Below are 17,749 nucleotides of genomic sequence, written 5' to 3'. Positions count from 1 at the left end.
AAGCTATGATTTTCCTAAAATTGTAGATATATCTATTTTTTCATCACACTGGAATTAACAGACAGCATAAGATAGTAAATTATTCACATTTATTTTTAATAAAGCACCAGTGAGACACATTTTGGTTTATACATGTACTCACTTCCCCCACTGCAGTGTACACAGTAGAAGAAACTCACATTTGTTGAGAGGACTTAACTGTTACGGTGTGTGCAGCTTCATCTTCTTTGTTTCTAGCTACACCAAAGCAATACAATTGATACATTCTAGGAGTTAAGGCAATACGTTCCATTTACAGTTTACAATTCAAGTACACTTCACTTGAATGCGCTTTGAGATTATTTATCACAATTGGTAGCCACAGCAATTGGAAGCTTTGACAGTGGGTGTTCATGTAAGTAACACAGAAGTCAAACTACCACTAAAATTGCTGGCTGATACCTTGTGGTGAATTTGGTTTGTGCTCCACTATGCAGCTTTCCAAAACCAGGAATGTCACTTGTGTCACTCATTACCTCAATATGATGAAAGAAAATTCAGAAAAAGGCAAACATTTATTTTCAGATTTACTCCAGTGAAAAGTATACAATTCTGACAGAAGCTGGATTACACTGAAAACTGCATCAACCTCATCGATCAATGCCTTTATCTGTGATCGTTTGTTCCGGACATTCTCTTGCCAGAGAAAAATAGGTTTTGGCTTGAGGTCAAATACATGTCTGTCTGCCTCTCCCTTCTTCCCCTGGCAGTTCATGTCCTTCTGTTGGCTCTTCATCAACTTCTTGGCCTTCTTTGCTATCTATACAGGAAAAAATACTTTCAGTAAACCCTTAGTAAAACACAGGTTGTGTCCCAAATGTCACTCATATCCCTATATAGAGTAGTACTTTTGACCTGGGCCCATAATAGGGTGCCACTTCAGACACACACAATCATAACATCTCCTAAGACTAAGTTTCTTTAAGCCAGGGGACTAACACTTTCCCAATATGCATTGTGCATATTTTTAACACAAGCCAATTCACCTGATGACAGGAAAAGATGAAGTAGCCCAGAGCTGCACATTTTGAGTTATGCCAACTTTTAGAATATTGTTCTAATTCTATACATTCAGTTACATAGCATTATTTAAATATTCCCCCATGTAATTTTAATGGGGAGCTAATATGGCTGCCATATAATGTTGTAGTGTGACGTAAATGCATTATAATGCTCATTCTAGACATTCAGTTTTATCGTATGTTTTTGTACATTCCCCATGTAATCGTGATGGGGAGCAAACATTGCTGCCATATAATGTTGAAGTGTCAGGTAAATGCATCATAATACATAAACCGGATAAACTCTCTAAATAGCCATCACAAAACTTAGGATCACGAACACCAGATTGCCTGTCGTCCCCCACTCTAACAATCTGGCTGCGGGTTCGAGAGGTGGGAGCTATGGATGCCTCACGCTTGCCTTTCTTGGCAACACCAACACTCCGGGATCTACGGGCATTCACCGCATAGTGGCTCTGAATGGGCATGAGCAGAAATGTGTGAATACACTACAGCCCTCAAACTAAAATCCGGACCTCGAAGCCAGTTCCAATGCTTTTTTCATTATTCCGCTCTATTCGGGCACTTATTTAGACCCCTGCACTACAGCATAACAGCTGTAGCATGTGAAAATATATTGTCTTTTACATACACAGGGAAAAATTAAAACAAACTTACATCATCTTTGCCAGTCATGTCCAGACCAAGGTCTCCCATTTCTTTCTCCAGAGTTTCTTTCAATCTGTAAAGGTATAATACTTTTTTTTAAAGACAGGCTATAAAACAAGATTAACTGTAAAAGTTATATTCATATAAACAAGATCTCAATCCACATCACCTTCTTGACAGTTCTGGGTAGTCTGGGGCAATGCACATCCTTATCTTTGGAGCACACAATCTTTAGCTTCCTCTTCTCTCTGATCTGTTTGGCCAGCTGGCGGATCTCCTGCATCTCCTCATCCTCACCAGTCTTGTACTCCCCTGCCTTCTCCTTCAGCTCCTCCTCCTTCTCCAGATCCTCCAGTATGGGCATGAGAGAGATGTTCAGGGAGGTGGCAATAATCTGAAAAGTTGTGACCCTCCCATTTTTCGGGAATCACATCATATTTCTCCTCTTTATTCATCAGACAATGATGAATGTCAATGTCCAAATACATACTCTGTAGGTCCAGGATATAATCATCTCCATTTCCCTCTCAAGGAATCAATGATGGAAAATTGGCAATTAATTAAATAATACCTTATTATGATAGCTAGATCTTGACAATGAACATTTATTACAACATAACCCACTTGAGTGAGCGGATTACATCCAAGGCTTTTCCAACATAATCCTTCTATAAGTGTTAATAATATATGGACATACTGTTTTGCGTTTGGGTGCATCCACCTCCACTGTTTTCCTGCCAATCCTAGTTCCCTCTGGAATGAATGGTGGTCTCACCTAGTGTTGAGAAAACAGTCTAATGAGCATACTTAAAAGGACATGCCCAATTTCCCCTGTTCACATTCAAATTTATATACCATAAAAAAAATATATAGTACAACATTAGTAAAATCATGCATACATGTTTAACTTTGGTGTGGAAAGACATGCACCTCTACAGAAAGTATAGTATTTTGCCTACCTTTTCATCCCTCTTAGCAGGTACTGCTAAATGCAATCTGTTGAGAACATCATGCACCTTCTTGCCCTTCATTTTGCCATGGACACGATCGGCCAGAAGTTTGCCTGAAATTCAAGAAAATATTAGTACGAATTATTAAAAACAAAGTCCAGAAAGGACATATGAATGAGAAAAAAATATATTCCCTCGTTATGTCGAGACGAAAACTTATTGATTTCATGATTACTACACAAAAGTTGTTTTGTCGAGATCACAAGATAAACTCTAAATAGGAGTGGACGTATTGATGAACAACAGAACGGCTGAGGTGGCACAGCCCAGAGGATTAACGCATACGGTTTTATTGATTGCTACACCAGTGCATTGCAATCAATGCAGTCACAGAGCTCCTTGATGAAGTGGTTATCGTGTATATGAACAAATGAATGGGTGATTTGTGGTACTTTTGATTGTCTCGTGATCTCTGTAGTGATTTGTTCTGTAGTGATGAGATAAATAAGCTGATGGACTTTTTAAAAATGTATTATTCATACAGTGCCTTGCGAAAGTATTCGGCCCCCTTGAACTTTGCGACCTTTTGCCACATTTCAGGCTTCAAACATAAAGATATAAAACTGTATTTTTTTGTGAAGAATCAACAACAAGTGGGACACAATCATGAAGTGGAACGACATTTATTGGATATTTCAAACTTTTTTAACAAATCAAAAACTGAAAAATTGGGTGTGCAAAATTATTCAGCCCCCTTAAGTTAATACTTTGTAGCGCCACCTTTTGCTGCGATTACAGCTGTAAGTGCTCAGCATATAGTTGAAAAAGAATTCCAGGTGAAGCTGGTTGAAAGAATGCCAAAAGTGTGCAAAGCTGTCATCAAGGCAAAGGGTGGCTACTTTGAAGAAAATCAAATATATTTTGGTTTAAAACTTCTTTGGTTACTAGATGTTTCCATATGTGTTATTTCATTGTTTTGATGTCTTCACTATTATTCTACAATGTAGAAAACAGTAAAAATAAAGAAAAACCCTTGAATGAGTAGGAGTCCAAACTTTTGACTGGTACTGTATGCATGCATATATGCATGTACACACACCTCTTTCCAAAGTATTCCAGCCAGATATAGCTGGCGTGAGGATCGTGTAAGTGCATCATGTTACCTGCCAACAAAGGTATTTGTAATCCATGTGGCCGACGAACAAGGACTTAGTGGTGAAGGCATAGGGCTGGACTTCAACATCAGCTCTGGTGACCTTGGAAAGACAGTTCAGCTCTGTCAACATCTTTTCTTGCACTACTACAATGTATTGTATATGTAGGGTTGCAAAGGGTCAGAAACTTTCCAGAAATGTTCCATGGGAAGTTAAGCAAAATTCCCAGAATTCACAGGCTTAAAATTCATCAAAAAGTTAGTTTATAACAGTGAAAATAAAATTGTGGGATACACAAGGCAATTCTAGGTCTTGAGGCATATTTTGGTTAAACTATCCCCAATTCAATGGAATTGCAACCCTCAATGCACAGCGCATTCTACCATCACATGTGCAGTGAACTCTTCTATCGCATGTACAGCCGATTCAAGATCTTGCACACTAATGAGATGCTATTGAGCCCACACTACTACACTGTCTGAGCCAAGGACTACATGCTTTCTGGTAAGTTTTGATTACAAGACTCGGTGGGGTGAATATGACAATCATGATTTTTTCTTTACTCGTAAATAGTAGTCTACAGCAGTGTGTTTAAATTATTTCTAACTTGTTATCAATTTCTGCTAGTTTGTTTTTTCTACCATGTGTGTTTTAGCTTGCTTGAGCCTGCTAACTGAAGAGTGATAATTCACCTGTTTCAATACATGTTTCATTGTAAAACATTTATCTTACAAAGGAGTTGTTTAATCTAACTAAACTATTTATCTGTACATGGAATTGTATTAGTTTATTTTTTAAACTAATTTATTTCTAATCTTTACAGGAAAATGCCACGGGCACTATCTGATGTGTGGAGACATTTCAAAGTGGTGTACATTTGCAAGTACTGTACCAAATCATATGTCAAGAATGCAACAAAGATACAGAATCATCTGGCCAAGTGCATAAAGTTCCCTCAGTGCTCACAACAAGCAACCTCTGACAAAAGTCCCTCTACTTTTATTCAGGGTGAAAATTATTAATCAGACACCTTATCGATAGCAACAGCTCTTGGTCCTCCTGGAAGCAGGAATGTAGTCAGAGAAATGCAGAATAATGTCTTACTCGGGCTGTGTATGCAATGTGTATGCAACTGGTTCACCTCTGATGCTCACAGGTAATGTGCATTGGAAGAGATTTCTGAATGTTCTTCGCCCAGCATACACCCCAGCATACACCCCCCAACCAAACCAACAGAGTTCACGTGAAGGTTAAGCAAATCATAGAGAAAGCAGACTGTGTTGCAATCATCTCTGATGGGTGGTCGAATGTTCGTGGGCAAGGAATAATTAACTACATCATCTCCACCAGTATTCTACAAGAACACAGACAAGGGACAACAGGCACACTGATCTCTACATTGCAGATGAGCTGAAGGCAGTCATCAATGACCTTAGACCACAGAAGGTATGTCCACTGGTGACAGGCAATGCTGCGAACATGAAGGCTGCTTGGTCTAAAGTGGAGGAGTCCTACCCTCACATCACACCCATTGGCTGTGCTGCTCGTGCATCGAATCTGCTCCTCAAGGACATCATGGCACTGAAAACAATGGATATACTCTACAAGAGAGCCAAGGAAATGGTTAGGTAAGTGAATGGTCATCAAGTTATAGCAGCAATCTACCTCACCAAGCAAAGTGAGAAGAATAAGAACACCACATTGAAGCTGTCCAGCAACACACGTTGGGGTGGTGTTGTCATCATGTTTGACAGTCTCCTGGGAGAGAAGGAGTCTCTCCAAGAAATGGCCATATCACAGTCTGCTAATATGGACAGCCCCATCAAGAGGATCCTTCTGGATGATGTATTTTGGGAGAGTGGTAAAGCAGCCTGAAACCTAAAGCAGTAGCCATTGTACGCTATTGAGGGAGACAATGCCATCCTGTATGATGTTCAGACTCTGCTTGCAGATGTAAGAGAAGAAATCAGTAGTGCCCTGCCAACTTCACTGTTGCTCCAAGCAGAGGAAACTGCAGTTCTGAAATACATCAAAAAACGTGAAGACTTCTGCCTGATGCCCATATATGCCGCAGCGTACATGTTGGACCCCAAGTATGCTGGCAAGAGCATGCTGGTGCAGAGGCCTATGGTGTCATCAACAAGGCCTATGGTGTCATCACTACCGTGCCTCGCCACCTTGTCCTGGATGAGGGCAAGGTTCTTGCCAGTCTGGCGAAGTACACTTCCAAGCAAGAGCTTTGGTATGGAGAGGCGATATGGCAGTCGTGGCAATATGGCAGTCGTGCCAATATATCTCATCAGCCACCTGGTGGAAGGGACTGTGGATCTGAGGCAATTTCCCTTGTTGACTCCATCCTCCAAATCCCACCAACATCAGCCGCCTCGGAGCGCAACTGGTCCTTGTTTGGGAACACACACCCACCAAAGCACGCAACAGGCTTACCAATACAAGGGTTGCAAAATTGGTGGCCAACTGGGCAAATTTGAGGCTTTTTGAGCCTGACAACGAGCTATCCTCAACAAGGTTGGAAAGTGACAGTGAAGATGAGGCCTCAGAGTCTGATGTTCAAAAGGTGGACATTGAGGAGGTCCAGGGAGAAGACATGGAAACCTGAGAGGAAGACAACTAAAGCTTTAGTTTCTAGACTAGATATATTGGCACGACTGCCATATTGCCACAACACGGTAGATGTATGTTGAAAACGTTTTTGGGAGATGCGATGGATCATTGGGGATCATTCAATATTCCCTTTTGTTGTTCAGTGAAATCATCCCATGTGAAGAGTCACCTCATTTAATTAAAGTTAAATTCGTAACTACTTTTTCTATTGGAAGGATTTAATCATTTGCAATTATGTCTACTTATGATAAGGTAAAAGGTTTATGTTTCTGTCTCCGTATGATATGTTACAATACCATCTACAATTAAATGGTATTAATATTAATTTGCATATATTTCCATTCATTCCCATATATTCCCACCGAAAGTTTCCATCTCTGAATATTCCCCAAAATGTGCAACCCTAATTGTATGACACATTTTTACCCATGTTCTGCAAATGTAACAAAATGTTCAAATAAACCTAAACCTATTTCCATTTAACAAGGTAAGCCATTGACAACACATTTTATAATTACGATCTGACCAAGATAAGTGTGATCCATCGTGCAGCAAAGCAGACAAGAACTTATCGCAATGCCTCTAACAATGGTTGCCCAAATTGTGCCATGAAACCATTGAACACTGTATTATAATCACAAATTACACAGCAAGGTTGTATCAACCATTGAAATGACAAAGAATAACAGCAATAGGGATGTGTACCTTGTTGATTAAACTAGACTTGCCCACATTGGGATATCCACAAAGCAGTAGAGTCCGAGTATTGGGATCAATCGTTTGTAAACAGGAAAGATGCTGGTGCACTAGTAAAACAACCATTAGATGTAAACAAGACACGAGTGAGAACACCAAGTTGAACAGTGTACATTATCAGTGGAAGCAAATAAATAGTGGAAGAAGTCAGCTTCTTACTTGTCAATCAAATTCTTTGCGATGTTGATCTGTCCCAAAACCAGCTTGTAATGGTTTTTGTCATACAAGACATTCATCAAATCAGCATAGAACAGATAAGTCATAGTGGGCAGAACAAGCAAGTAGGCATGCAGAGCCAAGCACGAGCTAGCGAGATCCTATTGGCCCATTCCAGCAAATATCTGCATATTTCTGTTAGGGAACGCCTACTCTGTGAAATGCGCGTGTGCAGTAACTCAATTCTACTTTGCGCTCCATTTGAACAACGCAATTTTTAAAATCAAATCAAATCAAATCAAATTCAACCATGCTGGTCATTTATGAACATTTGAACATCTTGGCCACGTTCTGTTATTATCTCCACCCGGCACAGCCAGAAGAGGACTGGCCACCCCACATATGCTCTCTCTAATTCTCTCTTTCTTTCTCTCTCTCGGAGGACCTGAGCCCTAGGACCGTGCCCCAGGACTACCTGACATGATGACTCCTTGCTGTCCCCAGTCCACCTGACTGTGCTGCTGCTCCAGTTTCAACTGTTCTGCCTTATTATTATTCAACCATGCTGGTCATTTATGAACATTTGAACATCTTGGTCATGTTCTGTTATAATCTCTACCCGGCACAGCCAGAAGAGGACTGGCCACCCCACATAGCCTGGTTCCTCTCTAGGTTTCTTCCTAGGTTTTGGCCTTTCTAGGGAGTTTTTCCTAGCCACCGTGCTTTTACACCTGCATTGTTTGCTGTTTGGGGTTTTAGGCTGGGTTTCTGTACAGCACTTTGAGATATCAGCTGATGTACGAAGGGCTATATAAATACATTTGATTTGATTTGATTTTTAAAACTTCTCCCACTGCCCGCCAGTGGGCTTGGAAACGCTTCATATTTATGCATCCAGTGAAATCACTGGACACTTTAATAAATGGATCACTTTAAACAATGCCACTTTAATAATGTTTACATATCCTACATTACTCATCTCATATGTATATACTGTATTTTATACCATCTACTGCACCTTGCCTATGCTGCTCGGCCATCGCTCATCCATATACTTATATGTACATATTCTCATTCACCCCTTTAGATTTGTGTGTATTAGGTAGTTGTTGGGGAATTGTTAGATTACTTGTTAGATTTGTTTGTATTAGGAAATTGTTGGGGAATTGTTAGATTACTTGTAAGGTATTACTGCACTGTAGGAACTGGAACCACAAGCATGTCGCTACACTCGCATTAACACCTGCTTACCATGTGTATGTGACCAATAACATTTGATTTGATTTGATTTGAAATAAAGGATAAAAAAAATTAAAAAAGTATTGAATAAAGCACTGGCAGTTTTTTAATTTTTAAAAAAACATTTATTTAACTAGGCAAGTCAGTTAAAGAACAAATTATTATTTGTTTGCATGTAGACATTATAGCTTAATTATTCATTGCAGACAACAAAGAAAGACTGACTGTCATTCCCTCTGGCTCCCCATTTGAGAATACTGCAGTGTCTTATTGACTTTATGTCATCCACCCACAACTTCAGGGGGTTGAGTCAAGATGGAACCTCTGTTGTTTATGTGTGCTGCATGTCCTACTCTATCTTCGTGCTAAATAATGCATGCCTATAGACCTATTGCCTCCTTCGTCGTTATCTAATTCCTATTCAGAAATGTTCATGAAGCCTGTTGCCTAAGAATCGGCCTATATTGTGCTATATTGTGCATGAGCACATGTATTGTTACGAGGTTGGGAATGTGTAAAAACATATTACACAAAACATTGGCTGGTCCAGTTTAATGTGATTTATTGAAAGACTCTGTTATTGAAGACACTTCAATTCAACCACCCAAACCTATACAAAAACAATTACATCAGTAACAACAACAACAACCTCATTCAATTGGTCCTGGTATTAATTATGCTATTAATTAATTACCTATTTATTTATTCATTATTTATTTATCAGAAATTTTGCTAGAATAAGTCTCTTGAGATGCACCGTCTTTTTTGCAAGTGTCCAAATACAAAAAAAATTACATTAACAACTACTAATACAACTAATAAAAACTACTGCCCCAACTTGTTACATCCGTCGTTAGATGAATTAGACCAAGGTGCAGCGTGGTAGGCGGACATCTTCCTTGATTTAAAATGAACACCGAAAAACAACAAAATACAAAACGAACGTAAAGTTCTGCAGGCTACACAGCACCTATACAAAATCAAGATCCCACATCCTAAAGGGGGGAAAAAGGCTGCCTAAGTATGATCCCCAATCACAGACAACGATAGACAGCTGCCTCTGATTGGGAACCATACCAGGCCAAACAAAGAAATAGGAAAACTAGAATGCCCACCCAAATCACACCCCGACCTAACCAAATAGAGAAATAAAAAGGCTCTCTAAGGTCAGGGTGTGACACAACTACTAATACAACTAATAAAAACTACTAATACAACTACTAAAAACTACTGCTACAACTACAAATACAACAAATAAAGTACCTATAATATACAGTATGCATACATACATATTTGCAAATATCTTCACATGGTTATGTTTCTATTAGTTGAAAACACAGTTTGTTCTTAACATTTGAAAAATGGCTTTCTTAAATTGAATGTGATTTTAATACCCTGATTTCAATAGGTAAATTATTCCAGTCAGTTGGGTCTTTGTATCTGAAAGATCTTACTCCATATCACGCCCTGACCATAGGAGCCCTCTGGGTTCTCTATGGTGTTTTAGGTCAGGGCGTGACTAGGGGGGTTTCTAGGTATTATATTTCTATGTTGGTGTGTATGTATGGTTCCCAATTGGAGGCAGCTGATAATCGTTACCTCTAATTGGGGATCATACTTAATGTGTCCTTTTTCCCACCTGCGATGTGGGATATTGTTTTGTGTGAGTGCCTATGTAGTGCATGATCGTTATGTCATCGTTGTTGTTTTGGAAGTCTCACTATCATTAAAATGTGAAACTCTACTCACGCTGCGACATGGTCCAATTATTCATACGACGGTCGTGACAGAATATCCCACCAAAGCAGGACCAAGCACCGTGCCCAGGAGGTGAAGGAGAGTTGGACATGGGAAGAGATACTAGGTGGATGGGAGACCCTTCCTTGGTGGGAGTTGCCCGAGGAGTAAGGGAGGACAGAGACAACACCGGGGTCCGTGACCACAAACAGCCCAAGGGCAACCCCAAGTGTTTTTGGGGGGGCACAAGGGGCTGTCTGCTGAGCTGAGGTGTCGGCTGAGCCCGGTGAAACCTGTGCCGGCTCCACGCACCAGGCCTCCAGTGCGCCTCCCCAGCCCGGTACGTCCTGTGCCGGCTCCCCGCACTCACCCTGAAGAGCGTGTCAACAGTCCGGTGCAACCTGTGGCGGCTCCCCGCACTTGTCCACCAGTGTGGGTGAATAGCCCGGAGCCTCCAGCGACGGTCCACGGCCCGGAGCCTTCCACTGCGCCGATGTCCAGGCACGGTGTCCAGTCCCGCTCCATGGCCGGAGCCTTCCTCTGCGCCGTTGCCACGGCCCGGAGCCTTCCACTGCGCCGATGTCCAGGCATGACGTTCAGCCCGGCTTCATGGCCGCCACCGACGCAAGTTGCCCACCCTAACCCTCCCCATCCTATAGTATAGTAACCCAAGCTTATTGGTAATTGTTTTTTCTAGTATAATAAACTGTATTTGTCACATGCGCCGAATACAACTTTTAAAGTAAGAAATAATAGTAAAAAATAATGAAAGAGCAGTAGTAAATAACAACAGCGGGGATACATACAGGGGGTACCGGTACAGAGTCCATGTGCAGGGTCACCGGTGTCGAGGTAATTGAGGTAATATGTACATGTAGGTAGAGTTATTAGAGTGACTATGCATAGATAATAACAGAGTAGCAGCAGCGTAGAAGGGGGAGAGGGCAATTGAAATAGTCTGGGGAGCCACTTGATTAGCTGTTCAGGAGTCTTATGGCTTGCGGGTAGAAGCTGTTTAGAAGCCTTTTGGACCTAGACCTGGCGTTCCCGTACTTGGCACTCCCGTACCGCTTGCCATGAGGTAGCAGAGAGAACAGTCTATGACTAGGGTGCCTGGTGTCTTTGACAATTTTTAAGGCCTTCCTCTGATACCGCCTGGTATAGAGGTCCTGGATGGCAGGAAGCTTGGCCCTGGTGATATACTAGGCTGTTCGCACCACCCTCTGTAGTGCCTTGCAGTCGGAGGCCAAGCAGTTGCCATACCAGGCAGTGATGAAACCTGTCAGCATGCTCTTGACGGTGCAGCTGTAAAACCTTTTGAGGATCTGAGGACCCATGCCAAATATTTTTTGCCTCCTAAGGGGGAATAGGTTTTGTCGTGCCCTCTTCACGACTCTCTTGGTGTGCTTGGACCATGTTAGTTTGTTGGTGATGTGGACGCCAAGGAACTTGAAGCTCTCAATCTGATCCACTACAGCCCCGTCGATGAGAATGGGGGCATGCCTTGTCCTCCTTTTCCTGTAGTCCACAATCATCTCATTTGTCTTGATCACGTTGAGGGAGAGGTTGTGATCCTTGCACCACACGGTCAGGTCTCTGTCTCATCGTTGTCGGTGATCAGGCCTACCACTGTTGTGTCATCAGCAAACTCAATGATGGTGTTGGATTCGTGCCTGGCCGTGCAGTCATGACTGAACAGGGAGTACAGGAGGGCACTGAGCACACACCCCTGAGGGGCCCCCGTGTTGAGGATCAACGTGGTAGATGTGTTGTTATCTACCCTTACCAACTGGGGGCTGCCCGTCAGGAATTCCAGGATGCAGTTGCAGAGGGAGGTGTTCAGTCCCAGGGTCCTTAGCTTAGTGATGAGCTTTGAAGGCACTCTGGTGTTGAACGCTGAGCTGTAGTCAATGAATATCATTTTCACATAGGTGTTCCTTTTGTCCAGGTGTGAAAGGGCAGTATGGAGTGCAATAGAGATTGCATCATCTGTGGATCTGTTTGGTGCGGTATGCAAATTGGAGTGGGTCTAGGGTTTCTGTGATAATGGTGTTGAGCCATAACCAGCCTTTCAAAGCATTTCATGGCTACAGACATGAGTGCTATGGGTTGGTAGTCATTTTGGCAGGTTACCTTAGTGTTCTTGGGCACAAGGACCATGGTGGTCTGCTTGAAACATGTTGGTATTATCGACTCAGACAGGGAGAGATTGAAAGTGTCAGTGAAGACACTTGCCAGTTGTCAAAATGCTTTCCAAATTATTTGCTAGAAACCATTTTTGTAACATGTTTAAATCATCTTGAGAGTTGCTTGTACTGTATTTGCAAAATATTTGAACCTGATGTATAGAGCACTGTATCATCAGCGTATAAATGATCATGTTCTGACAAATTAGATAAATTAATATATAGAAAAGACGAGGGGCCAATACTGAGCTTTGAGGTACACCTCTACTGAGAGCAGTAAGTTTGGATTTGTGTCCCATGAAAACACATTGCTATCTTTTTTTTGTATTTTACCCCCTTTTTCGTCATATCCAATTACGAGGTGAAGGTTGAGTCATGTGTCCTCTGTCGTGTCTTTACTATCATTAACTGAAGACTGATAGTTTTTTATCAAAGATTCTCTGTAATTAGTTATTACGCGATTAGACTGATTAATCATGTAACCGTAATTACTAGGAAGTCGGGGCACCAAGGAAATATATTCATATTACAAAGTTATCATTTCCTAAAATAACTTTTCAGATATTTTATCTGATCAATTAGTCTTCGAGTTAATGAATTATTTACTTTACCTCACGTTAGTCTCATTCCAAACGTCGTAAATTGTTGGTTATCTGCACGAACCCAGTCTCCACTATGAGTCATCCATACATCAATTGTCTTAAATCATTTATTTATTACCAACTAAGTAATTCACAGAAATGCATAAACAAACAAATAAACAAGGTAAATGTGGTTACATGAAATGATAGGAGAATGTGTCCTAGTGGGCTAAACCGGCATGGCGGCTTGTTAAACAAAAGGGGAAGTGGGGGTCGACTAAGAAGTCACTACAGAGTGATAATTATAACAATTGAAATGCTAATCCTTTGCACATGAATGCTCACTCATTCGGGAACACTTGCAATCAATCAATATATTTACACTCAGTGTGTCGTCTTGATCACTGGTGAAAAGTTCATTTCTTTTGTAGAATTGTTCGTCTTTCTCCCTCTCTCTCTCTGTCGTGGTTATAGTGGATAGTTCAGAGTGACATTCATTTGTTTCGTTATAGAATGGACGTTTCGGCCGTTGTCGTTCTTCGCGTTCAATGATACCGAATTCCTAGCTGCAGACTAGTAATTCATATCAAAGACTTGATCTTATTCTGTCGGTATCGATAGTCTAAGAGTTTAACCATGTGGTATGGTTAAAAGATTCAGCAATGGTCTACAACCTTTGGCCTCCTAATGGAGAAAAACATGGTCTGCAACCTTTAGCCATCTCGTAATAGAGGTAAGCTCGGTCTGCTGATCGAAAACCCAAGTGGGGGTTTTATTCGGAAGGGCCAAAAAGGGCTGTCCCAGGATGTCTGACCCTAACTGGGCTCAGGGGCGGTCCTCTAATTTAGTTCAAATCAAAAGGGAATTGTATTTTCCTTCATTAAACAGTCCAAAATCATATTACACAATTATACAAACAATATCATACTCACTCATTCATCTTATACAACAATTAGATGTAAACCTAATATCTGAGGCTATTATTTAAACAGCGTTATGGTAATGTGGCCACACCGTCTCCCATGAGCTTCCCCAACTTGTGACAAATGGACCAGTTTGTAGCTGGAATCTTCACCGATCTTTTATACTTTCTCCGGAACATGAAATTTGTTCGTACCTCAAGTTCTGTGAGGTGGAAGGATTTCCTTTGTCCTCTATGAAAATGTACTCTCTCTATACTGTGTGTCCATGAGGAGATCCTCAGGAATTGACGATGTCTCTCTGACCACAGCATCCTAGTTGAAGGAGTAAAGGGGGAGGCAGGGAGAGGGGGATGGGGATTGCTCTACCCAAAGAGGCCAATGTCATAACACCTCCGAAACATGACCCGCCAAACCGCACTTCTTAACACCCGCCTGCTTAACCCAGAAGCCAGCTGCAACAATGTGTCTGGAGAAAACACTGTTCAACTGACGACGAAGTCAGCCTGCAGGCGCCTGTCCCGCCACAAAGGGGTCGCTAGAGCGCGATGACTCATGTAAAGCCACCCGGACGATGCTGGGCAAATTGTGCACTGTCCCATGGGCAGCGCTGTGAAGTACTTAAGTAAAAATACTTTCAAGTACTACTTACAGTGCCTTGCGAAAGTATTCGGCCCCCTTGAACTTTGCGACCTTTTGCCACATTTCAGGCTTCAAATATAAAGATATAAAACTGTATTTTTTTGTGAAGAATCAACAACAAGTGGGACACAATCATGAAGTGGAACGACATTTATTGGATATTTCAAACTTTTTTAACAAATCAAAAACTGAAATATTGGGCGTGCAAAATTATTCAGCCCCCTTAAGTTAATACTTTGTAGCGCCACCTTTTGCTGCGATTACAGCTGTAAGTCGCTTGGGGTATGTCTCTATCAGTTTTGCACATCGAGAGACTGAAATTTTTTCCCATTCCTCCTTGCAAAACAGCTCGAGCTCAGTGAGGTTGGATGGAGAGCATTTGTGAACAGCAGTTTTCAGTTCTTTCCACAGATTCTCGATTGGATTCAGGTCTGGACTTTGACTTGGCCATTCTAACACCTGGATATGTTTATTTTTGAACCATTCCATTGTAGATTTTGCTTTATGTTTTGGATCATTGTCTTGTTGGAAGACAAATCTCCGTCCCAGTCTCAGGTCTTTTGCAGACTCCATCAGGTTTTCTTCCAGAATGGTCCTGTATTTGGCTCCATCCATCTTCCCATCAATTTTAACCATCTTCCCTGTCCCTGCTGAAGAAAAGCAGGCCCAAACCATGATGCTGCCACCACCATGTTTGACAGTGGGGATGGTGTGTTCAGGGTGATGAGCTGTGTTGCTTTTACGCCAAACATAACGTTTTGCATTGTTGCCAAAAAGTTAAATTTTGGTTTCATCTGACCAGAGCACCTTCTTCCACATGTTTGGTGTGTCTCCCAGGTGGCTTGTGGTAAACTTTAAACAACACTTTTTATGGATATCTTTAAGAAATGGCTTTCTTCTTGCCATTCTTCCATAAAGGCCAGATTTGTGCAATATACGACTGATTGTTGTCCTATGGACAGAGTCTCCCACCTCAGCTGTAGATCTCTGCAGTTCATCCAGAGTGATCATGGGCCTCTTGGCTGCATCTCTGATCAGTCTTCTCCTTGTATGAGCTGAAAGTTTAGAGGGACGGCCAGGTCTTGGTAGATTTGCAGTGGTCTGATACTCCTTCCATTTCAATATTATCGCTTGCACAGTGCTCCTTGGGATGTTTAAAGCTTGGGAAATCTTTTTGTATCCAAATCCGGCTTTAAACTTCTTCACAACAGTATCTCGGACCTGCCTGGTGTGTTCCTTGTTCTTCATGATGCTCTCTGCGCTTTTAACGGACCTCTGAGACTCTCACAGTGCAGGTGCATTTATACGGAGACTTGATTACACACAGGTGGATTATATTTATCATCATTAGTCATTTAGGTCAACATTGGATCATTCAGAGATCCTCACTGAACTTCTGGAGAGAGTTTGCTGCACTGAAAGTAAAGGGGCTGAATAATTTTGCACGCCCAATTTTTCAGTTTTTGATTTGTTAAAAAAGTTTGAAATATCCAATAAATGTCGTTCCACTTCATGATTGTGTCCCACTTGTTGTTGATTCTTCACAAAAAAATACAGTTTTATATCTTTATGTTTGAAGCCTGAAATGTGGCAAAAGGTCGCAAAGTTCAAGGGGGCCGAATACTTTCGCAAGGCACTGTAAGTCATTTTTTTGGGTATCTGTACTTTACTTCACTATTCATATTTTTGTCTACTTTTACTTTTACTTCACAACATTACTAAAGAAATCAATGTACCTTTTACTCAATACATTTTTGCTGACAACCCAAAAGTACTCGTTACATTTAGAATGCTTATTAGCAGGACAGGAAAATGGTCCAATTCACACATTTATCAAGAGAATATCCCTGGTCATCCTTACTGCCTCTGATCTGGCGGACTGACTTAACACAAATGCTTAGTTTATAAATGATGTCTGAGGGTTGGAGTGTGGCCCTGGCTATTCATAAATTAAAAAACAAGAAAATCATGCCATCTGGTTTGCTTAATATAAGGAATGTGAAATGATTTTTACTTGTACTTTTACTTTTGATACTTAGGTATATTTTAGCATTTACATTTACTTTTTATACATAAGTATATTTAAAACCAAATACTTCTAGACTTTTACCCAAGTAGTATTTTACTGGGTGACTTTCACTTTTACCTGAGTGATTTTCTATAAAGGTATCTACTTTTACTCAAGTATGACAATTGGGTAGTTTTTCCACCACTGCCTATGGGACTCCTGGTCACGGCCGGTTGTGACACAGCCTGGGATCGAACCCGGTCTGTAGTGATGCCTCAAGCACTGTGATGCAGTGCCTTACATGTTGACCACTCTGCGTTGCAAAATAAATTTACACATGCATGTTATTCATTCATTGCACCCACACTGCCCGTGCTCGTCAACGAGCGTCTGCGTAGCCAGGCACTAAAATAGAACTTGTTTCTATCTGTGACACTGGATGCGCTGCAAGCCCGCCTCTCCCATCTCCTCATTGGTTTTTAGGAGCATAGATTGAAAGATAAACTGAGGTCCACACTCCATTCCAGTAGGTACTGATAATGCACCTTGAAGTTGGTTGCCAACTGCCATACAAAGTCTGAAGAAGAGGAAGAGAAAGGAATATGCGGAGATGAAGAAATGGTAAAGGAGTTATGGACAGCATAAGGAAACACAGAGATGGCCCCCCCTCTTAAGGCTGTAGAAGGCGATCCCAAGTTAAATACACTCCAAACCAAATGGCTACTCCAATAAATGTTCTACATATCAACATCAGAGGGTTAAGGAAAAACGAGCAGGAGCTGAAGCAACTTCTTCTAGAAAAGCAAACCAGCATTGCCTCTATCAACGAAACCTTCCTAAGTACTAATGTAAGACTCCGTATTCCTGGCTTTAACATTCTAAGGAAGGAGCGACTAGAGGGATGCAGAGGGGGGGGGTGTGGCACTGCTTTTAAAAGAAGGAATAGAGTACTCTGAAGCCGTTTTCAACCTCACCAAAGAAGAACTCAACAACAACGAGTACACTGCAGCGAAAATACTCCTAAATGCACAAACAACTCTTCTGGTAGCCACCATATACTGTCCACCCGCAACAACACCCTCTGAAAAA

The 17,749-nt window shown here is 41.4% G+C and overlaps 1 protein-coding gene across 2 annotated transcripts in view; it reads right to left on the bottom strand.

Moving 5' to 3' along the window:
• Positions 1-79: 79 nt before the first annotated feature.
• The window catches only part of LOC115103137 (GTP-binding protein 4-like), a 33,390-nt gene continuing 15,720 nt past the window's right edge, over positions 80-17,749 (bottom strand). For both annotated transcript variants that reach the window (XM_029623822.2, XM_065005774.1), the window contains 5 exons: positions 2,669-2,772; positions 2,407-2,484; positions 1,879-2,058; positions 1,719-1,782; positions 80-799 (listed from right to left, as the gene is read on the bottom strand). In XM_029623822.2, coding sequence (XP_029479682.1) covers positions 1,720-1,782; positions 1,879-2,058; positions 2,407-2,484; positions 2,669-2,740 — 393 coding nt within the window. In that variant the 5' untranslated portion in view covers positions 2,741-2,772 and the 3' untranslated portion in view covers positions 80-799; position 1,719. The remainder of the gene's footprint in view (positions 800-1,718; positions 1,783-1,878; positions 2,059-2,406; positions 2,485-2,668; positions 2,773-17,749) is intronic.

This window comes from Oncorhynchus nerka, linkage group LG20, assembly GCF_034236695.1.
Source record: "Oncorhynchus nerka isolate Pitt River linkage group LG20, Oner_Uvic_2.0, whole genome shotgun sequence".
NCBI lineage: Eukaryota > Metazoa > Chordata > Actinopteri > Salmoniformes > Salmonidae > Oncorhynchus > Oncorhynchus nerka.
Note: the sequence above shows the minus strand (reverse complement) of the source record. Positions and strands in the feature narration are given on the sequence as shown.